This window comes from Hetaerina americana, unplaced genomic scaffold (genome assembly GCF_022747635.1).
Source record: "Hetaerina americana unplaced genomic scaffold, ioHetAmer1.1.p SCAF_14, whole genome shotgun sequence".
Lineage (NCBI taxonomy): Eukaryota > Metazoa > Arthropoda > Insecta > Odonata > Calopterygidae > Hetaerina > Hetaerina americana.
In genome coordinates this window covers 1,484,436-1,508,593 of record NW_027286514.1, presented here as the reverse complement: position 1 = coordinate 1,508,593, position 24,158 = coordinate 1,484,436, and the positions used below count along the sequence as shown (strand labels likewise).

The window sequence follows — 24,158 nt, the reverse complement described above, 5'->3', positions numbered from 1 at the left end:
CCAACGTTCTCGCAAGCAGCGCGGCAACTTTTTCGCATTTGCTAGCATCATTCTCCACTCTAACTAGACGAGCTCCCCGGCCCTTTTTTTACGAGCAACTTGAGTGGTTGCCTAAGTTGGGGGCGTTACATTAAAAGTTTCTGCGAAATTTCGGGGTTTCTCCAGCCAACGACGGTCCTCCTCCTCCTTATCCTCCTCCCCTACCCCGCCCGCCCTCTTCGACTCCCTCGCACCCGCCCACGTCCGACCCTTGTGGGAACCCTCCATCATCCCCTCTCGCGGACCCCAGGCGAACTAGGTCCCCCGACGTCGCAGCTGGTTCCGCCCTCGCTCCGCTTCGATCGATCGCGGCGCCCTAGTCTAGCGGGCGGCCCGCCCGAGCGCAGATCTTTCGCGGGACGCGCGGCAAAAAGCGAGCGAGCGACACGAGCGGAGCGGAGCGACGGCAGGGACGGAAGCGGCGACGGGGGCGGACGCGAACCGAAGTGAGGGAAGCGGCTCCGGGAAAGGAGGAAGGGTCGAGCGTCGTCACGTGAGGGGGACGACATCCTCGTGGGGAGAAGGGACCGCGGGTCGGGTCTCCTTTTCCACTTTCCGTAATACTTTCGTGGAATGGGGTGCAACGTGGCCGAAGAGTCATGCTGCCGCGGTAGTGACACTTGTGCGCTGACTGCGTGAAAGGGGTCCAGTAGGGGGATCGGGGCGGCGGGAGTGGGGGAAGGAGTACTATTGTGAGTGGTGCGCGATCGGGAGAGAGTTTTACGCACTTGGCATTTGCTTTATCAGAGTTGCCGCTTTTCGATGCCGTAAGGAGAGGGTAAGGGTGCCACCCCTCGTTGATGCCTCGTTAAGACTGGATTACGCCGCCCACTTGCCCGTCGACGCCGAGAGAGGCTTCCGAAATGGCCGGAGCAAGGCGTCTCTTCCTCCGATGCCTCCTCCTGTTGGTCACGACCATCTCCGCCCACCCGGCGGTCGACGGAGTGTCGGCCGAAGCCAGCGAAGCGCCACCAAACGAACAATTCGAAGCCGCCTTCCAAGGTAAGCCCTTACAGTGACTGTTTTCCGCGACGTCCGGAAGCAAACTTTCTTCGTTTGAAAGACTTGGTGTCATCAGGATACTTTACATGAATTTAATTTTTTACGATCTTCGTGTTTGTGACTGTGCATTCGCTGATTTTTGATCTAAGGGCTTCAGTGACTTAAATAACTGAAACTATAGGAAACCTAAATCCCTGCTTACCAAAAACGATTAATCAGTTGTGGTTTCCATGAAATATGAAATAACTCCGGAAAGTACCCGCTAATTTGTCGTGAGGTACTATGCATTATTTCAATAGTACATTAACAGGGAGGTATCCCGTGATTGGGTTCGTTTATATTCCATCTTCTCTGAGATGTAGAGAGGATTTACCGAGATATGTGATCACCGAGACCTTCTACAGGTGAACATTGACTTCAGCCTTAGGTCGCATTTACCCAAAGTACTCCTTTATTTGAGAGTAAGAGAGATTTTTACTGTCATAGTTGTGGCTGTTAGCCGTTTTTATTCGTGTATTTTTAATTGCGAGAAAAACTTCGCCTAGTGTATAGAGTAGTAACTAGTTTTTCCAAACGCCATCGAAGCAAGTGTTGAGAACATGGGTGCTAGGGTTTAAAATATCTATAGACTTTTACGGTGACCTTGTGGGTCGATAACACATTACGCAGGTAACCAGTGTTTCTTGGTCTCCTATTAACCACGCTGAAGCCTCACTCGCATTGTTTCTGACGTTCGCAACTGGAGAGCGTTCCCGTAAAGGGCCTTTAACTTATTCATGGAGAGCTCTTAGCTCCCTAATTAAGGGCCCTTGTGAATGTTCAAGCAAATGGATTTACTCTGCTTTCAGCCAATCTGTTTCCTAGGTGGAAGACGAAATTTATTGTGCTACAGTTTTAGCACGAATACGGATAAATCCCTGATACTACCAACTCATGAAATCGAAGCATGGACTTCTCCAACAGTCAGTGGAGGCCAATAATAACCACTAAGTTATTCGGCATTCTTGCAATTTAACCTTATGGTCTTCTGACTTGCTTGCGTTCATTCTCCTATGGCACGATACTGCAATTCCAGGTATATTTGTTGAATTGAATAAAAGATGATAAGTTAAATTAAGTTTAGCAGCCCATGTAAAAATAGGTTTTTTTCATTTTTAAAGCATTTACAATCAGAAAGAAGTATTTTTGCTTTTTTATTTTCATGCACGGTCACCCAAAATTAACCGAGCTCGAAGGATTTTCATTACATTCCAACACGGGAATACATGTAGTTCCTCTGCTCCAGGTGAAGAATTTGGAGCGTTTCCTGCCATTGGCTAGAAAGATCATACAATTATAATTAAAAATCGAAAGGTATAGAAAGGCAGGTAATTTTTTATTTGCATCGATCAAGATATCGATAAAAAGTTTCATAAGAAACTAATTGGTACGGCTTGTCGATTTGTTTGCTTGATTTTACAAAGTTTTCACGAGGTTACACAGTTTCCTTGTGTCAAGAAAAATAAAAAATTCTCATGGGTATTAATTCATTAGATTCACGACTAAATCCTCGTGATGAAATGCTTCCTAGAGGATATCTCATCACATTAATTGGTTAGAAATTTTTTCGACGCGTTCCCATTTAAAAATCTTCTCACGAAAAAAGAAAACGAACCAAGTCGTCGGTAACGTTTTTTTTTTCAATCCCTCGGTATAGTCATTAGTTATGCAATGGCCTGGATGTTCAACAGTGTCCCTGTGCTGAATAGCAGACCGAAATTCGATGAAATGGCTCGTTTCGGAGTCGAACGCGGTGCAGGGATAGGTTTGATGGGATTAGGAGAGATTGGACGTGATATAGATGGGCTGTGATCTGTCGGCTGTGATGAAATGATTTCACCTCGGGGGATGGGCGGGGCGGGGGTGGAGTGGGGGCAGGGGGCATGGGGGAGGAGGGTGACGGGTTGGGCGCCTGTGGAGGCGGTTGCAAGGCGAATGGCTAACCGAGAGAGACAGCGGGGCGTGTGCTGCGTGCGAGGTGGGTGGAAATCGGTCGTGGGCCCCTGGCGAGATCATCTAATGGAAGTGAGATTTTTTCCCGGAGAGGGGGATCATCTTATGAAAAATGAACCCGAACGTGATATGGATCTGGTGGTTCGAAAGGAGAAGGTAGTTGCCCTGGGAGGACGCTGTTATCTCGTGGGCCGAGCCATGTTTTGCTGAGTTAAAATGATGTCGTTTACCTATGATTCGATTAAAATAAACAAACAGACTTTATACTTCTTCTTCGTTTAGTTTTTCAGGCTAAAGTTAGAAATTCTTTATTATGACGTTTACATCTGGATTTCCATACTATCCTTGGCTTTCTTACTCATTTTTTCCGCTTGGAACATTTAAACTGTTGACAATTAACGTACAAACAATAAGGAAACCACTCAAAATAATCTCTGAGTAGTAACCTCTGTAGAACAACATATCACTTGATTCTATTAATTATTTAATTTTGGGATTTGAAATCTGGTATTATTAATTTTGAGAAATGGTAGAGAGAGAATGGTTTACATGTAGAGGTTCCTTAGCATAATCGCCTCTTAATAATCCAAGTATTGGTTTACCGATTATCTCTAACCCGTCTGCACTAAGTCTGCCTCGTCACTACTTGGCGACTTCATGCATCTCTCATTATCTGCTTGGCGTAGTCCACTTCTGGAGTTTAACTCCCCTTTCTTCCCATCCTTTGTTCCTCTCTTCTGGGCGCTGTCATACCTTTGGAGTGTGCCCACTGAGGATGACTCTCTTTTCTTCTTTTCAGTGTTTTCGAGGGGTTTTCTCCTTCCCCCAAACACTCGGCTGGACTTCTCCCCTGGTAATTCCTCCCCGTCCATGGAATACTATATTCATCACTCCCCCGCTGTGCTACACTCAATTGCTTCCAATTTCCTCCTCGTCGCTGCTTCTGTCTGGGTTATATAAAACACACTTTTCAAAGGACAATAATGTTGTCTACTACAAAAAATATCCAGACGTAAAATTCGTAGCAATTTGGAATTAAGGCCTTCCTAAGGCTGAGGTCATTTCGTACCGAGGGCGCCGGAAAGTTGTGTGACGTGCAACATAACACGAGGTCTGGAGCCCGAGGACTCATATCCACATCCTTTGAGTTAACTGGTGGACAGTTTACGTGTCAACCATGTAATTATGTACTTTGGATAAAATAACTATTTATACATAATGTCAATTCATTGATCCTGAGATAAGGTCTGACCATACACTAAGGTGTATGGTATGGATATAACTCATGACCTTTGCTCATACTTACCTCCGAATCTTACATTCTGCTTCTCATACGTTCTTTTTATAATTATTTAGCGATTTTTATACATAATTGTGTTTCGCACCGAAGTTTTGCTTTGTTTAAAAACTAAAAGAAATATTTGTTGTTTTTGACTGCCTATTGGCGTCTAAATCATTTATTCCTGATGAAAACAATATTTTACTTGTAGCATATCTTTACGCAGATAAAATGTTTTTACGGATAAAATCGTCCGATTAAGAATTTTGGCAAATTAAGATTACAAAAGAATTTTAGAATTGACTTCAACGAAGAGGTTTCTGTAGTTGATTCATAATTGGTATGGCATTAAATGATATTCTATTCAATATGTGAATCTGACAACAAAATTATTTTCATTGAAAGACACGCAGAAAGTCCTTCCATTAGTTAATTTAGGTTAAAATCTTTTACCGTTCATTCCAAATACACAGAATACTGAACTGGTATCTTAGTGAGATGACTGCTGGTTGATTTCTAATGTAGGGTGAGCACTCAGCTATTGGAATACCTCTAGCAAATTACAGCCACTCAATGCTTGGAGAATTCGGCATTTGCCTTTGGTTTTTGGAACATGGAGTCTTTATCAAGGGATGCTTTCATTAGCCGTGTAATATTCGAGAATCAAGAAGGGCTTCATGACATTTCCTAATTTTAACTTGACAAGTGGCGAGGAAACATTTTTCTGTCCTTTTATTTTATCTTTACAGCAATCCTAGATCTCAAACATTGTCTCTTCGCTTGGAAACCTGGGACCAAATGCGCGAATTCTCGCGCTGTAACTCGGAAGCTCAAGCGCTGCGTTCACTTCAATTACAGGGACAGTGTCTTCTTCGTCGTTCAGATATGCGAGAAGAGATCTGGAGAAAATTTCACCAGACAACGTTGCTTGCTTTAAAGATTTCCCTATCCGTCTTGAGATCTGATAAAGGTGGCACCCGTGATATGGAACCTTTGCATTGCATACGCCCCGTTTAATTTTCTCATTTAGTTCGGAGATCGGCAAAGAAAAAAGGATGCCAATCGTGTGATGATTCTTGATGGGAATTAATGAAAAAGAAGTATTATAAAGGCTGCATATCCTTGAGATTAGGATTGAACTCGATGTGACTTCCAAAACCGTGTATTTTATCGCCAAATTAACTTTAATTACACCGTTCAGGTGCTCTTTGTTTTTTGCTCTCCTCTGCACGGATAATTCGGGAGCGCTTCACAGATCTCGACAATTGCCACCGACGGGTGCCGCTGCTCGGGTGCAACCGCCGTGGGGGGTGAAGGGAAGGGGGGGCGGCGGCGAAGGAAGAAGAGAGGAAAAGCACAGAGCGCGTTTTATGGGAGACCTCACTCGGTCGCAAAACTTGACTCACCAAACGGGCTCCGCACCTGCTCCGTGCACGCATTTTTTATGCCCGCGTTGAAGTCAATGCTTGGCGCTATGCTTCCTCCGGCGCTTACGTCCGACACATTCACCCTGAATCGTCTCCTGTACATCTTCTCGTGGAGAACCCCATTTCATTTCTTTATTTTTGAATTTCAAATATTCATGAAGTGCGACCGAGCAGTGTCTCTCACGAATTTTAATATAATATACTTAATGATGAGTGTACATATTGACTCCTAACGGCTCTTTTACGAAGAAAATCGAGACTTGATCATATCCTATCTCTCGCTTAAGAAAAATAGGCCGATTAGATGTGGGGGGTAGCGAAGTCTGCCACACATATAAATGTCCACACGACCAAGTACTCCCACATGGATTATTATCTGATAGTGGAAGATAATTGCTGATAGAAACTACCGTTATTGATATGGCCTGCTGATAGAGTGGAGGGGAGACGATGAGGCTGAGCGTATTTTTCGAACCGCCGAAACCACCCTCCCTTCCGACCTTCCGGTCGGCCTCGCTTTCGGGCCGAGCGGGCGTCCAGTGCGACCCGCCGTCCCCTTCCGGAGAATGCAACCCGACTAACATATTCATCGAGCTCCGAAAGCTGTCATCCGTGCCTCGAATTCCATTCACCCGCGGCGGACAACACCGGGCCGGGCGATCGATTTTCTTTGGAGGCCCTCTTGAACTCGTTCCATGGCGTCTTTTGCTTCGCGCGGCCCTCTCGTATTATGCCTTTGAGCAGACACGAATTATTTTTTTCCCTCTCCCTCCGAAGTCCCTCCCACCACATCCCCCCTCTCTCCCCCCCGCCTCTCTCTTTCCGTCTCCGTCGGTCCGTCCGCGTTACGTGTGCGTGCCACAGCCCTGTTGCCATAGTGAAGCGTCCCCATTGATTTGGCCTTTATTGCACCGGGGGTGAGCGGTTCCGCTGTGGGCATGCGCCTCAGAGGCCGTGGGACCCACTCCCCACACTCCCTCCCGCAAATCCCTCCTCCCCCACCGTACACACTAACACACGCGCGCCATTCGTTTCCTCCCTCTTCCTTCCGTTCCCCCTTGTTCTCCCGTTCCCCCTCCCTCCCGACAGCCAAACACACCACTCACCTAATGCACCTCGTCTTCCCCGGCCGCCTTCCCGCCCCTTCCCCGAGAACATACGCGCGTACAGAGCCGCCTCCCCTCGCACTCGCTCGCCTGTATTTGTCCCGGCTTCGAATTCCCCTTTTCTCACGAAACCCCCCTCCACTCCCCACCCGCCGGGTTGCTTGGGTGTTGTGTGTGGGTGGGGTGAGATGAAGAGAGAGAGAATTGGGGGAGAAGCAGATTGGTCGCCCAGCACCTTCCAGCGGATTTACTCCTCTCCGGCTCAAAATTAAAGCGACTTCAAAGGACTCCAAGCACGGGTTATTACCCTCATTATCCTTTTAAGTCGCTATCCGTTACCGTGTGCTTTCCTAAGAATGGGGGAAGAGAGGGAGAGAGGGGAGGTAGGGGAGGCTTATGTTTTGCGAGGAGAATTCTCCACCACCCCTCGCCCTCCCTTTTCATCCGTTCTCACTTGCGTCTCCCTTCCGCCGAGTCGTTAAAATTTATGAAACCGGGGGAGTGGAATGGGAAGAGAGTGTTTTTTTTATTTTGTCGCGGAATGCGTTCTTCAGTCCTGAGGAGGCGGTTTTTGAGCGCACCGTGCTCTTGAGGATCGTGTCTGCGTCGCGCGAGGGCAGGCGAAATCCAAGAGTCCTGAAAAGCTCGCAGGGAATTTGAAACGAACACTGTAGGCTTCAGCGTTCGTTTACCTTTGTTCGTTAGTAATCCGGCGGATGAGATTCTCGAGAAATAGTAAAACTAATCGGCCTCAGGGATTACGTTGCCAATTAAGGCTTCCACTTGAAGTGAATTAAAAATTACAAGATCAAAAATTTGAACATGGTGATGGTTTTTCAGGCTTTTTCACGCGTGTACAGTTTTTATGAAGTCATTCACACCAAGGTGAATTCTTCAAAGAAGCTAGTGAGCAACCAAAATACATACGAGCTATACATTGAACGCGTACGTAAAGCAACCGGAGGGCATATTGGCTTACGAGGTTAGTGTTATTTTTTTCGTCAAATAAAGTCTGGGGTTTCCGCCAGTTGTGGACTTTACGACCAAAATGAAAGATGAGTTTTGGAATATTTCCAGTTTCGGCGATGCGTTGTTCATGCAATGCGATGAGAATGCATGTGCCCTTCACCCAGCTTACCCTCATCGCGGCTCCACTCTGGGTCATTCTCGTTCGAAAATCAGCCACCTGGCTCCCTTGATACGTATTCACTTTGCATTATTCTGCGTACGGGAATCAGTGAGAAACTAAAGGAAAATCTTTCATCTTTAAGATAAACCCTTTGTGGAGTCTCTTTACCAGTATGCTCAGTAATACTGATGAAACGAATTGAAGATTTAAAGAAGATTATTCATAATCATTCGAAGCAAGGGTCTTCTACCGCATGCCTTCCATAATCGGTTCTCAAGGATTAATCGGGAAGGCAATATGGAGAGGACCGGACAAGTTAGCTTTTAAGGTATCATTCACGTCTAATATACAAGTTAAACACGTAACTTTGGGAAAGAAATAACCGCATCTAACCTCCTAAATTTTCTCTATTCTCTTTCATTGTCAGGGCTACTGTCTACTTGAGAAGAACAACAGAGAGTTTTTGGGTTGCATTAAAAAAAAAATGGGATCGAGTTGGTGCGGGGGCTAACGTACTGGCTTCCCACCCTGAGGGCACGGGTTCAAATCCCGGCGGTGTTGAATATTTTTCAGAGGTATCTCGATCCCTACTTGAGGTGCTTTGTGGAGGGCACTTTGAGTGAGTACACCGTCCGTCGGATGGGACGTTAAACTGCGGACCCCTTGGCGCCTTTCGTAAAGAGTAGGCTAATGCCGACGCCGGGTTTCTCTCTACCCTTCATCCTTTCCTGTCCATCCCCTATGGCGCAAATTACCTCAGCAGTCGGTCGCCTCCCCTCAAAACTACTACTACTACTTAAAAAAAAATTAATGTGAATGTTACTATCTTTTCACTCTCTAATCTTTCAGTATCAGACGTTCTCTGCCTTGTGTTGAAAAATGGGTTGGAATGACATGAGCGATGCTACTGCTCAAAAACCGCTGTAATAAGTACTTTCCGCATTTATTTAGGAGAACATATCCGAGTATCATTTTCTATGACGATTTGGGTATTCTTACTGCTTATAACTTTTCTTTTGAGAAATACCTTAGGAAGGAGCTTCAGCTCGGCAGTTAATCTCATTTTCTCGTTAATATAGTTGCGTGAGATGTAAAACATACTCTTGTTTCCCTGTCGAGATCTCGGAGGATCTACGTCAAATATACTCGTAGAGAGTTTTGGACAAAATATTCTGTTACCCCACTTTTTTTAATCCTTGACGTTTCTTTTTCTCCCAGATGGAGTAAAGATTTTATCTAACGCAAGACGTTATTCCAAAAGTAAATACGGGAAATTTTCAATGAAATAATTAATAAATTAAATGCGATTTTCAATATTTTACACTTCAAATTAGTGGTCACGTAATTTTATTGATTACCCTCTGGCAGTTATCACCTCCGTTAGCACGTGAATATAAATTTAAGCTAGATTGGAAAATTCTGTCAATGGTTTCCCTATCCGTTGATTTTAGTAGGCAATACAAATTGACCAAATAGTCACAATTACGTGATGTTTTGAGATTCTGCGAATGGAAAGCACAATCCCGAGTTCTGTTAATTTTACTTGAAGTGTCTGCAGAATAATTTTTCAACTTCATCAACCGTTTGAGAACTTCAGTAGAGGGAAAGTCATTAAATCCCGAATTCAGTGTTCACAGCATCCAAAAATATATCACGAAGTTCGACGCAAAGAAACTGAAATGAACAAATTCATGACAAACATTCCACTTGTTATTCTCGTCCTCCACTCAACTTTGCATCATTAGTAAACGAAGTAGCTCATTAGCCTCTTTACTTACTTTATATCCAGCAATAAAAATCATAATTTCAAGTCCTCGTTATAAAAAGGCCAGAGAGACATGTTCTTCAGTTATAAATCCCTTTTCTTTCCGTGGTCATTCCATGGAGCAGACGATGTCCAAAAGGAGCCTAGCGCCAGACAAGTTGATTCACTAGGCTAGTGGCTAAATTGTGTTGCTTTTCCGCCTCCTCAAAATTAAATCGAATTTTAAACTCTACGTCTTGTCTGAATTATTTGTTAGCGGTTATAGTGTACCCTTAGTCGAATTTTAACCTCCAGTCTAAGGTTTATTTCATTAAAATAAAAAAAGTTCCATGCCTATCTCACAGCTTTCCAATAAGATCAAGGTTACTCTTATTTTGTTTGCCTGCATTTCTGTAAAGAGTTCCTAAAAATTAGTAATTGCTCTTTCACAAAAAGCAGGAAATTCAACAGTAGGTATTTTGTGTTTAATAAACTAGAAGTAAACAATTTTCTCAGAGTTATTAAGTAATATCTACAAATAGTAGTAATGACAATATTGTAAAAAAATACTTGTTTACCCCGAGCACTGTAAATTATTAGACTGAATAATATTATATGCATTTTATGCTGTAGAATTTACCAGGGAAAATCTATGTCTTGGCAGCTTGGATTACTGCAAAACTGGGTTGAACTCATGAAAAAAAGACTCGAAAGAAACTTTGCTCGAAGTAATTGCCTGGAACTATTTTTTGGAATCGTACTAATTTTCTGGAATGTGCGTTAGCATGTGATAAGTGACATTCAAAATTAAAGCGGAATGGTATCCGCCCAATTTTCCAAAAATACGCTGTTGTTTGTTTCCTGATGGTTTTACATAAATAAAGAAAGATACCACTTCTAATTTTCCGCGAAAATATGGGTTGTTTTAGCCTAGCCTCTGAGCACTAATCCAGGCAATCTACACACATAATCCACGTCGTAAGCTCTCACAAGGACTGAGCCACCGCTACGAATTCTCTTTTCAATTTAACATAGCTAGTTACTCCTTTTATAATGTAAACGATAGTAGTTGTTATTGTGATACTATAGTTAATGGATAATAACATTTACAAGTACTGGATTGCATCAAAGTTATTATAGATACATTTGCGATATGATATTGAAAAGCCTTTAACAGTTGTGAAATGAGGAGATAAAACCAAAACCTAAATAGAAGGGTGTCAGAAGTAGGTACTTGAAATATCGTCCGATTGCACGCTATAAATCCTCAGAATCACCGGTTGCAAACCGGAGGCCCAAATCGATTCAAAACTGGCTCGAGGTAATTTGTATAACTCCTTGGATTTATAGTAAAACTCTTTTCAAAGGTGGACAGCCAATGACAGTAGCCCACCATAACTTTATAAATTGACTGTCCGTGACAAAAAAGATACTAGCCCTTACTTGGGTTCCTTGATGAAAGCACTCATTGAATTTGATTAATAGTTGCGGTAGAATGATTCAAGCTAATTTAATTTTAACTTTATTCATGGAGAATCGTAGTCCAATGGCTCAAAGAGCTCAGCGTAGGGCCCTAGTTAGATTCTGGATGCCATATCTGAGTAACGTAGCGGTGTAATATTTCAATTGCGACATCTTTCTGGGAAAGCGCTGGCCACGCGGGGCAGGAAATAGCCCTCTTTCTTACTTCGATGTGTTAATTTCACATGCCTTTGAGGTTACTAAGAATTACTCAAAGTTAAGCTCTACCCTCCCCTATTAGATCAACTTGAGAATTTATTGCTGTGGTTAATTAAAACTTATAAGTGCAGGGAATAGATAAAACAATTATTAGAGTCATTATTAACGTATCTATTGGCCATTACACTGAATTCTGTGTTCCTTTGACGGAATACCTTCGTAGTACAATGTTTGTTAATTTTTAAGTTAGCAATTCAATTGTCAGGTTTTGTAGAGGATGTAGCGACAGTTGGTGATATTATCCTGCTGAATAAGTAATGTAAAGGTTAACTGAAAATTTTTGTACTTTAGTGGTCCAAAGATAATATTCTAATCACCATTTATTGTAAGATTTAAATTTCAGCTAAAAAATAATAGGACGACCTTGGAAGTAAGTAATGTGAAATTATATGCGAGTCGATATAAATGATACAATCTTTACTTTTAGACAGTTAGATATTTTTATTACAGATATATTATCATAGTTAAAATAATCTATCATTTGTAAACTATTAGTCTAGCATTCAAAATTCATCTAGTTGATCTTTTGCTAATTTATTACATTTTTCGACAAAGGTTGGCTGGTATAAAACTAAGCTATTTTAAATAATTTATTTCCAACTTTTGTAATTATCTTAAAAAAAAGTTGCAGTCGATTTAAAAACTTGGATGCTTCTTTTGATCTTATTAACATCCAATGCATAATGATTACCAAAACGCGCCGTATTGCAGAAAATAACTTATGCTAATGAGAACTCTACTCATCAATAAAAAATGTTTTTGCTTAATTAGTCTTCTACGGACTTTGAATGTAATGCGATGGATGATGAGAGAAATGTATTTTCGTAAATAAACTACAGCTTCCTTCCGTCTTCGTAAATTAAAAACACTTTTGAGTGAAATGAAGATGGAAATAAATCACTTTATTGGCAATAATGGAGAGAGAATGCATCGTATGGGATCGTGTATCGCCTCATCATTTTATTCATTCCGAATCAATTTGAGCTCCGATTCATATTCCGGCTCGGTGATTAAAACATTAGGCCCCAACATCTGGAGTGACGTCCACGAAGTAGTTTCCCCCCGAGGATAACGACGTTCTGGAACAGCCAAAAATGAAAATCGACTCGGCCGCTTTCTTTCGATATTTGTTCTCCTTGGGGATGGTCGGATAAATCATTTAGTGTGCCTTGTCATTACCACGACTTCATTTCTTATCTAAAGACGGAAATCGTCTCAACGGCACTTTAATGCTCTTCTCTAAAATGCCAAAGCCATTTCCAGCGAGGATATCTGTATTTGTCTTTCCGTTAATCTTTTTTTCTGCCGTCCTTTATTTTGAATGTCGTTCACAAGAGGCAGCGAGGAGCATTATACGAAGCGATCAATTTCAAATAACGTGGGAGGGAAAATTTTTTAATCGTGTTCTTTAGAAATGTAAATGTCTTAAAATGACATTTTATTAAAATTGGAAATATGTCTTTATTGATTCCCAGTCCGGTCTATTCATGCTGTCTCAATAGAAGTGTTGGTTAGGTTTTCGTAGCGCGTGAACTTGAAGGAACTAATTGCACGACTCAATAGTCAATATCACTATTATCAGCTTAGGAAAAAGGGATTTTTCCTCCTAGTTTTCCGTGGAGTTGGCCTCTCAAGAAGCTCTATGCTCGCCCATAAAAACCTATTACTGTTGAGGGCTCTGAAAGAATTCCGAGGGAATTGAATGGCCCGGAAAAACAGGATAATGAGTTGCCGTGTTTTTAATCTGAAGATACTCATATATTATGCGCATTAATCTGCGTTGAAAATGCCCAAAGACATGGAAAAGATGGGCTGAGAGTTTTTGGACTATGGCGAATTTAAGTATCTTTGAAGGTTTACATTCACACCCGATGTAATTTTTATATCTTAAGTAATGCGCCCTTGATTGTGAGTAACAACAAATGTGACCTCAATTGGAAATAAACCAGTTACATTTTGGGTGGTTGAAGGGTAATTTCAAGATATGTAACTTGCCTGACAGTTTATGAGTTTCCGTTGACATGGACTTGAGCAACATGAATAATAAAATATCCTCAATACTTTCCCCGACTGTTAAATTTATTCAATTTTAATGCTTTGGTACTTTCGGCATTATTGCATTGGAGATAATTTATTAATAACTCATCAATATTATGCGATCATATTAATAAACCCATTTGCTTGACTTCTTCGCTATAGTTTTGCAATTATAATGCACAACATATACTATATCATGGGGAAAACCGGGGAACTTTGTTAATATAAATTCATACACGACTCGGGAGGTATACCAGGAGAGTGTAGCCGGTTAGCGCTATTTCAGAAAACGGTGGAATATGTAGATTCAGTTTTTATCACCGTGTAATCTGCTTTGCATTTTTGAATCGCCAACTAATGCTGATGGTTCTTATTGGTGAAAATACTCCAGAGGTCATTTTTCAAAATTAATTTAATCATATAATTTTCACCAGAAAAAAATTACATAAAGATGAGAATATGCATCAATATGGATAACCTAATTACTTCTGAGATTTGAAAGCTAAAATTAACGAGGAAACGCAAAGGGTGATGAACAATGGCGAGACATTTATTCTGTAAAATAATGTAGTTCAAGTTTTTTGCTCATAATATTTTAATCACGGATCCCAAGAATTAAAGAAATTTTGAAATTGTCGATGAAAATAATTTTGGCTTATTTTTGTTCATTTTTTCAATAACGTGTTCACAGAATGTTTAAGTGAAATAAATACCTCCAAAGTGCTACACATAATAATGAATAGATGTATATAAACTGTACCATTGCCATCATGTCAATAGCTATCATATCTGCGTTCCCTATACTTCAACTATAATTTTCCTAAATCGTAAAAGTTAACGTACACCATTCACATGAACCCCCCCCCCCCACCCTAGGATCAATAAGTTCAAATTGTTTTACCTGACATATTTGCCGCATTAACCTTTTTTTACCCACTTTGTGTTATGATAGTTGTATGATAAGTGATTAGGGTGAATTAAGTTGCTACCTATTTTTTAGCCCTTAAATTTTTTTACTTTACTGCCAGAGTGCTGTTACTAAAAAAACTTTTCTGCAAGCCAAGTGAATGACCACACGTCATAGAAACTGCATTAGCTCGGATCTCAGCATCGGCGAAAGTTAGTTCGCTGAGATTCAAAATTACGCTAGACTTTGAAATAAAGAAGCTTGAGTTTGGTCGCAAATGCCAAGAATCAGGCGATCGAGGTCCAACCGAGTGAGTGCTTGCACAAATCTAACCGATCGAGTTTGTTTCCCGGACGCCGGCTTGGGCGTCGAGGCTGGCATCCATTCGGCGGCGCTATGTGGAGGCGACCCCCGAACGGAACCCGCGCCGACCGCGCATCCTGAGAGACGGGGCCGTGCGACCCACAAACAACGGGTGGGTTTATCGATTGCGACCGCTAAGCTTTTTAAGCTTCGGAGAAAATCATTTCCCAGTTTTGGCGCCGAGTATGATGTATCGCGGCGGTAGGAAATGGATGTAATGTTGACCGGCGCCGCCAAGGGATTGCCTGGCGGATTCCCCGTCCGCAGAATCGAGTTGAATGGGTTTTGAATGCTCGCGTCCCTTTCGGGCAGTCTAACGCGAGATAAAATATAATTGGAAATGCGTTTCATATCGGTGTCGGTTGAGATTTAAAATATTTAAATTACCAGTGAACTCCACTCTGTAATCTGGATGTGTGACGTAGCAACGGATGGGAAGCTTTATCCAAATCGGTTACGTCCGCAATGACGAGGCCGTAAAATTTCTTTCGGAGATAATTTTTATGCTTATAATAAGATTTTTATGGCCTTTTGTTACTTGTATTTTTCATGTTGCTCTGTTATTCAAAATTGATCTTGATGATCAGAGTAACGGGGAATCTTTTGGCATGTGCAATGTGCGTTAGGTAATTCTGCTACGGTGAGAAAAATAGTAGAACCAATTTCCGTTTTGTGGTGAAAATATCTTCCAGAGGTCAACTTAGGTATAAGCATTTTAATCCTTCGGCGATAGAAGACCATGACGTATATTAAGTTAGGCGTTGGCCTCGCCGTCTTTGCGCCCAGTGAATTTATAATCATAGTACTTCATTTTACAGGGCATTCATAAGTAGTTTTCTCTGAATGGCCTGTAGCATTTGCAAAAACATAAAAATCCTATAACCTGAAATTTGTTGCTTTTTGATTAGTTATTACAAACCTAAAGGTGTGTAATAGAACTACGTTTGCTCATTACACTTAAAAAATGCGACACAGGTAAACTTGTACAATAGAGTCTACTGTTCACAGGAAGATCATGATTTATAGGAAAAAAAGTTACTTAATTGAATGTAACATGCCATTATTCACTAAAGCTTAAAGTTACGCTTAACTCACTCATGAATATACTCAACCAAAGATAAAAAGATCGAATGCCCGTAATGGCAAATTCGCGGCTAATTTTGACAGTATTCTCATATTCATAACCCCAGGTGATAGAGCATATAAATTGGAATTTAGTTTTGATAACTATTTTGGTAAATGTTATTTTACTATTTGCTAAATTACATATGGAATCTACATCTGCGAGATATTTCCTTTTCTTATCCGTGTGGTCCCTCACCATGAACTACAACCTTGAAGTGGCGAAGACCTTATGCATGACCCATAGAACAGTGTTCTCAGGAGCTGTGATTATACTGGTAGGGTCACCCACACCAGATAGGTCGAAGGGCAGGAGCCAGACGAAAGGCCGCCCGAGAAGCGTCTTTTGTCCTGTGAGTCAGATGCGAAGGCGTCTTACCCCAGGTGGGCAGCCATTTGAGTGATGGTGTCACGTTAAAAACACTATTGAAGAAGGCAACGGGAAACCCCCACGAATTATTTATCCCAAGATATAATGATGAGCATACGTATAGAAATGAATTCTAGCAACTTCGGGACTCGACCCACTTGGTCGCGTGTCGTTCCCGGTAGCGGGAGAGGCAAGACTTCCGCGTTCATTTCAAGAAATCCTTGCAAAGCTTAAACAACAGAGAGAGCGGAGAAGAAGAGGCATAAGTGGACTGGAACAGAATTGGATCGGCATGTTAGGAAGATACCGAGGACAGGGATATCATTGAAATAGTAAGCGGGAAATGTAGATATTTTAGGACTGCTTGGGGTGATATGGAAGGATAGCGGAAATTCTTGGATTGATAACAGTGGTGTAATATACGGCGGACGTGCCAAGAGCCAGGGAGGGATGAGGGTAGTGTTCAATAAAATGGTAGAAAAAAGCGTAGTAAACATAAAAGTGTTGAGTGATAGAATATCATTAATCGAAGTTAGTGCTGAATAAAGAAACGTGGCTATTATTCTGGTCTGTGTGACAAACAACGGTAGAGAGGAATGAATAGACAGGGTACGCGATCAATTAGAGTATGTAATCGCGGTTTCCCTGGAAGGAACATTTGCCGGTGATGGGGAATTGGAATGTGACGGAGGGCGAAGGGAGCATTGATACTGAGGTAGGGGAGGGAGGGTTAGGAGTAAGGAATGACCGTGGGGAGAAATCAGTAGAGTTCTGCTGGAGACAGGGTTTGATCATGACGAACACTTGACCTAGGCTACATAATAGACTCTATGCGCGGAAAATTTCCGGGGATGCGGTTATCAGCTAGACTACAAGTGCAATGGTTTTTTGCAGACTTGGGAACAGCGTGATGAATTTGCGCATATTCTCAGGAGCTAATGCGAATTTAGATAATAATTTAGTATAAAAGAAGTGTAAAATTAGATTTAAGAGAATAAAACCGGGGTCTATAGGATGGAAAAGTTGTGGTGAAAAATTCAGTGAGAGGATATTGAGAATTTGCAAAGGGAGAAATGGGTGCAATTTACAGGAAGGTAAAAGAGCCACCAAGAAGTAGGAAGAGAAAAAGAAACCGTTCACATTAGTAGAGGTACAGAATAAATTATTAATCGACCCAAGAAAGATTCATGAAATAGAAAAAGAAATATCATAGAAATGATAAAATGATGGTCTATCTGATAAGAATATAAGGCCTGCTTATGCAATATAGTCACTAATGCAGGAAAGAGGGTACTAATAGATAGGAACATAGAATGCAATCAGGATGTATTTGTTTGTTTCGTAGATTTAAAGAGGGCTTTGTCACAGTAAGTTGAGTAAATTCAATGAATATAAATGTTACCTGCTTATTTTAGGTTTGCAAGTTTAGACATAGAAGGGAAACATCACGTAGATGAGATATCTTAAGTTCAGGCATAATTCAATGGGAGATAGAAAGAACATTAAGACAATTGAAATTAAATAGGGCCGTGGGGATGGTTGACATCCTTGCAAAACTACTGAAGGGTTTAGCAAAAAGCGGGCTGAAGAGTATGGACTATTTCGTAGCATTTATGAGGAAGGAATTTAACAGAAAGATTTCCTTAGATCAGTGTTAGTTCTCATCTAAAAAATGGGAAAGGTCGCCATGCGTGAGAACTATAGAAAAATAAGTTGGACCTCGCTCGCAGCTGAGGTGTTACTTAGGATAATCCGAAAGACGATACAGTAGAAGGCAAACGACTGCTTTGGGGTCGATCAGTTTGAGTTCAGAAAGGCGAGAGAGAAGCGAAATGGCATACCAATAATGTATCACTAATGGAGAGGAGCATCTAATGCAATCAGAAGGAATTTGATTGCTTCATACACTTCAAAAAGGCGTTATAAAGAGTTAATTGGGAATATTTAATGTATGCATTGCAGGAAATAGGAATAGATTGGAGAGATAGGCATTTATTTGATAACTGTTCATGTCTCAAAGAACTCGTGTTACAGACGGAAAATCGAGATGTGCAGTGTAAGGAAGAAGAGGAAGACAGCAATGGCCGATATTACCCATGATATTCAATAGGTATGTGAAGACATGAAAGTCAGTTGGGAATTCTTAAAGTCAGTTGGGTTTGCGGATGTTCAAATTTCAGTTACCCATTTACGCCGAGTAGCTGCACGTATAATAATAGCTGAGCGCATTTGAAAATTAGTTTGATATGGGTTAAATGCCAATGAAATAATACAAGGGTCATCCGGAAAGTAGTACCCGTTCGTGAAATAAAGACACAAAAGTAAATATTAACAAACATAAAAAATTTTATTTGAAAGAGGATACTTTAAACTACTTCTCAACATAATCTCCAAGCAAATTAAGGCATTTGTCATAACGTGTGACAAGTTTCTGTATTCCTGCTGCATAGTCCTTCGCCGCCAGCTCATTGAGATACGCGAGGGACCCATCTTGCACAAATTTTTGCATAATGCAGATGGTGTTTAACAATTTCATGAACAATTGTTCGAGAAACATTGGGAAAATGCTCACAGATGTCATCAATTGTGACGCGCCGATCGTTCCTCACGAATTCGTCAACTGAGCTCACCAGTTGGTCTGTAATGACAGACGGTCTCTCCGAACGCTCATCGTCGTGTGTGTTCCCCCTCCCCATGTTGAAGTTGCGACACCACCGCCGAACAGACGACTCGTCCATTACATTGTCTCCATACACCTCCTTTAATTGGCGATGAATATCACATGGGCGAACGTTTCTTGCATTGAGGAATTTAATCACTGCCCTCACTTCACAACTGGCGGCGTTCTCAATTTTTTTAAACATTGTAAACAATCACAGAAACAACACAGGCAATGCTAGCGTCACGCAACTTGGCTCAGAGAAGGCAGACAAGCCACTGAAGCTATCTGACCTCGTCCAGCGGCTACTCGCGTCGTCAGCACTTCATGCGGCACGAACGGGTACTACTTTCCGGATGACCCTCGTACAAGGGTATGAGGTTTTCATGAAGGAAGATCGCTTAAGTTACTTTAAAATAAATGAGAAAAACTATAACATGTTATACAGTTTACCTATTATTTTGGAAGTGTTTTAGATCAAGATTGTCGAAGTAGCGGGGCAACAGAAAAATTGCTTGGGGCAAAGAAGCTTTCACAAAGAAGATAGAGTTGAGGACAGAGTCGTTGAATAAGGATGTTGAGAAACGATTAGCGACTGCTATGATATAGACAGTGTTTTTTTGGAGGGCGCGGAAACATTGTCGTTGAAGCAAGCTTGACTTGCATTATCAGATTTTGAAATGTGGGTGTGGAGAAGGATGGAGAAGGTGAAATGGACTGAAAGAAAAACAAGCAAGGAAGTACTGGGTATGTTGGGTAAGGAGAGGGTATTGTTGGTGGAAATCATAAGGAGGCAGGAAAAATGGATGAATTGATTGGCAGTGGGATGTTAAATAATGTGACAGAAGAGAGAATGTTAGGCAAGCGAGGTAGGTGATTTCGAGTGATTTACCCGAGGCCGTACGAGCTGTCCAGACGAGCGTCGAATTGGTCGACCAAATGAGGTGACGATTCCAGAAACGGTGAGGAAAATCTACCAAGTGATACTGAATAATCATCGGCTGAAAGTGCACGAGCTAGCAGACATAGTAGTAGGCATTTCAAAAAGTGCGGTAAATCGCATATTAACTGAAAATTTGGACATGAGAAAGATGGGTGCCGCGTTTGCTCACACTCGAGCAAAACCGGTGTCATGAAGATGTTTCAATTGAGTGTTTAGCAAAGTGTCACCGCAAAAAGCAGAATTTTTGCGCCGTTTCATAACCATGGATGAAACATGGGTCCATTACTTCACACCCAAGACAAAAGAACAATCAAAACAATTGTTTCAAAAGGGAGAACCGCCTCCAAAGAAGGCGTAGAACGCAGCTCATCTACAGACAAGGTCATGGCGTCGGTTTTTCGGGATGCGCGTAACATTATTTCCATTGAATACCTTGAAAAAGGAAAAAATATCAACGGCAAGTATTATGCGAGTATTATTATTAACTTATTGCAACGTTTAAACGAAGAAATCAAGCAAAAGTGGCCTCATTTGGCTGAGAAGAAAGTATTGATTCATCAAGACAATGCACCAGCTTACAAATCCGTTATTGCAATGGCTAAAATTCATAAATTAAAGTTGGAATGGCACCCTATTTGCTGGATTTAGCCCCTTCGGAATATTTTATGTTCGCTAACTTGAAAAAATAGCTCGGTGGTCAAAGATATTTCAACCGTGAAAAAGTGATGTCGGCAGTTAATGGCTATTTTGAGGAGCAAGACAGTTCTTATTATAAAAAGGGTATCGAACTTATTGAATATCGCTGGGAAAAGTGTATGGAGCTGAAAGGAGATTATGTTGAAAAATAAATAAATTTTTTTCCAAAATTTTGTTTTTTCTTTGTTGGGTTGGGTTTTCTGGGATTACCCTCGTACTTCATATCTGTGTAATTTTCATGCTGGAGTAAAGGTCATAATTGAGTGAAAGCAAAGGTTTTCCTGTGGATGAGGGGAGGGCCAACATGTATCCGACCAATTCTTAAGATGAGTCCGTGCCCGACCGTATAGCATCGAGATATCGAGTAATCACGTCGAGCTCCAGGGAAGTGAGTGCTGGACTTGCGGAGAGAGGACTCGAGGTGGCTCGGCGGCCATCGGACCTCTCCTTCCCCCTTCATCCCTAATCCGAGTTTGGGGGGGGGGGGACAGCCAACCCCATCCCGAGGAAGTCCTTCCCATCTCCCCTAAACTAACAAATGCAGCTCCTTTTCCCCTACGGGAGAGAACCCGCTGTCATGTGCTGTTGCCGTTCCGAACAAAATCAGAGTAAAAACCTGAAGGCCGAGAGAAACTACACGGGAATGGATTCAGAATTTATCGAACGGTGGGGAAAGGGGTAGACAGTAGGGAATTGGCGTTGGGCCATTACAAGTGAAAAACGTCCGCTTATACGTGGAGGAGCGAGTGGTTATATTTCACGAAGTATCTCTAAATCATGTTGTAAGGCCTTTGCTAATGGAGAAAGAAATTTTATAGAGGGCCCTTGAGTTATTATCTCAAAGTGCGAGTCTCTTCGTGGGTAAGAAGACAGGGGAGCGTGCGGGGGATGTGTTTTCAAGAGGCACCCTGTCGGTCTCCGGGTGAGGGTCTTTCTTTGAATGTAGGACAGGCATTATTCATCCGAGTGAAATAAGAGGTCTGTCTGTCTGGATCAAATGGAAGAGCGGCTGATTGATTTCAGCGAATATCCAGGCAGCTGAGATCAAGGACACTGTTTTTAAGAAATAGGTGTTATACGAGCATAAAAACTATATACTATACTCGCATATATATATATATATAAGTATATGTATGGGTATATATATAAATATATATATATATACATATACATATATATATATATATATATATATATATATATATATATATATATATATATATATTGCTCTCATGCAAAATATTTATTTTGAGGTACCTCAGCAAAATGGCGCGTTGTAAGGCGTAAATATTTTATATATGCCATTAGAATAAGTGAAATGGTCTCAGCATTTCGAGATGACCTTTAGTCTCTAGTAAAAATTATTATGCATTTCGAAAATATAATGAATACTATTTTAAAAGTACACGGTTTTTTAAAATCGTTGAAACTATCGCTTTAAGAGTTCTCTAAGATGTGAAACCCAAGTGAAAAGTAGCTTTGTAAATTGCTCGGCAGAAGCCCGAAGGATTAGATTCTTGTAGGTTAATTGAAACTTTAATAAGCATCCCTTGTGTTTTACATTAATCATGATTACAGCAAACGTTATCTTAAATAGCGTAGAGTTCATCAATATGACTAAAACTTTAATAAAAAATTTCAAGCGAATAAGGAACTAATATTAAGCCATCAATACGAAATAAACACAACACATCACACATTCCTCACTAGTTTTTATTGAGAAAGTCCGAGCGATTTTAGCGTCCTTTCCTATTCAAGGGCAAACTAGGAAGACTGGCGGAGTCTAAACAAGCCTATGTGCTAGGGAGAAGAACGGAGAATGAGATCGTGGTGGTGGGCTCAACAGCGGAGCGGGGTCCAACTTTCAAAGTAAGCTAAATTCAAATAATGAATGCATTCTTCCAAAAGTAGGCGAAAACTATGGAGTCAAAGAAAAGTTAAGTTTAGGAATGCAAAAAAAGACGGAAATGATCCTAGGGTATTATCATTTATTTGGTCATTGATATGAAAGCTATTGATAATTTCTTTAATGAGCGGATGAATGACTTTGTTAAACATTTATCTTTTGGGATGTATTTCAAGTATTGCCCATATATGTATTATACATTGACATTAAAATGCGTTCAAGTTTATCTTTGGCAGCTTATCTGCATGTTCATTACAAAGTTCATTAAACATTGTTAAAGGTAGTATCAAAGTTCGCCTGGCAAAATAAATCCAGGAAATTAGCAAAAAACCAATTTCACAGAAAATTTTCGAATACACGTACGTCCTTTATATTAGCCACTTAATGCAATGCATGCGAAAGGAAGCATTCATTTCTATTATTTGTTAAGACTTGGAGCTATTAATTATTCTAGAACTTTACTCCCAGATGAAAATAGAGAATTTTAACATGCGGTCAGCGATGTGCAACACACTAATTATTGTGTCAAGCGGGATTGCGTGACTCTCAATTCGCGATAGCCAAGTTCTCACGCTATTTCTTAGGAAAAGAGGCATACCTTCGCTCCTTAAGGGAAATTCGGGTTTAACATTTGCCGCTAAATAATAGTCTTGTAGATATCCCTGGAATAAATGTACAAAGAACAGTGGGGCACTGTATTTTCTATAACAAGAGTTTTGAACCTTATCGCCAGTTTTATTCCATAATAGGGGCGTACTTTAAGTCGCTTCATACGCGTACTTTAAGGTTTATATGGTGTCGAATGTTATCGGAGTGGATGGATTTGGTTTATTGGGAGGAAATTGAATCACACATACAATTTTTATTTCGCCTTTGCCTCGGATAGTGCCGCATAGGTCCTGAAATCTTTATGAGCTCCGATTCATGACAGAGCCTGCTTCCATTTGCCGATGGATTTATTCCTTGAAATAAAGTAGTCGAAACAAGCCGGGCAAAATTACTCCGACATTCAAAGAACTTAGAATCGGAAAAGGGCAATGTACTGCATTGAGATGACTTTTATAGCATATGTTGTGCATTTTTGCGTGCGCAGCACTCTTACGGACGAGAGGAGATTGCGCCTTGAACTCAACCTGTGAAGGAGTCCCGAGGTCTCGAATGGTAGACTCCTCTCACCCACTGTTTGAAGGCACCTCACCTTTGAAGGCAGTACAAAATGTTACGTGAGAGCAGGAAAGAGCAAATAGCCTACCCTTTGGTGATGTTATTGCAGCTGCTTGAGGTGGTTGAGGCAGTCTTTATTGCAGATTGTGTCCAAAAATTGAGACAGGTTTGGATAGCTCACGTCAACTTATGCATGAGTGGAGACTCTGAGAGATATACCAACCAAATGAAGTAACGCTTGAAAACAGATAGGCAAAAGTTTGGTTTTAAAATGGACTTCTGCATTAAGAAAGTAATGCAGAAATTATTTTCTAGCCACTAGTACTTCATTTACTCGCACTCCACTTATTGGACGTCTTGCAAAGCATTCTTTTTACCCAGCTAGAATTGGAAATACTCACAGGAAATAGTGAAGTGGTCGTGGTTGAGCTACTAATCTAACAAATTGTAGTGGAAAATCTACTGGGAAGTTTGCTGTATTATTTTGATGTTAATTTGAGGTTCACATTTCGTTGGCCATAAAATGTGAAACA

The 24,158-nt window shown here is 41.2% G+C and overlaps 1 protein-coding gene across 1 annotated transcript in view; it reads left to right on the top strand.

Annotated features, from left to right (window-relative positions):
• The first annotated feature begins 382 nt into the window (after positions 1-382).
• Positions 383-24,158, top strand: part of LOC139686289 (pikachurin-like) — a 342,727-nt gene continuing 318,951 nt past the window's right edge. The window contains exon 1 of the mRNA XM_071583431.1: positions 383-1,041. Within this exon, the coding sequence (XP_071439532.1) occupies positions 903-1,041 (139 nt within the window). The 5' untranslated portion in view covers positions 383-902. The remainder of the gene's footprint in view (positions 1,042-24,158) is intronic.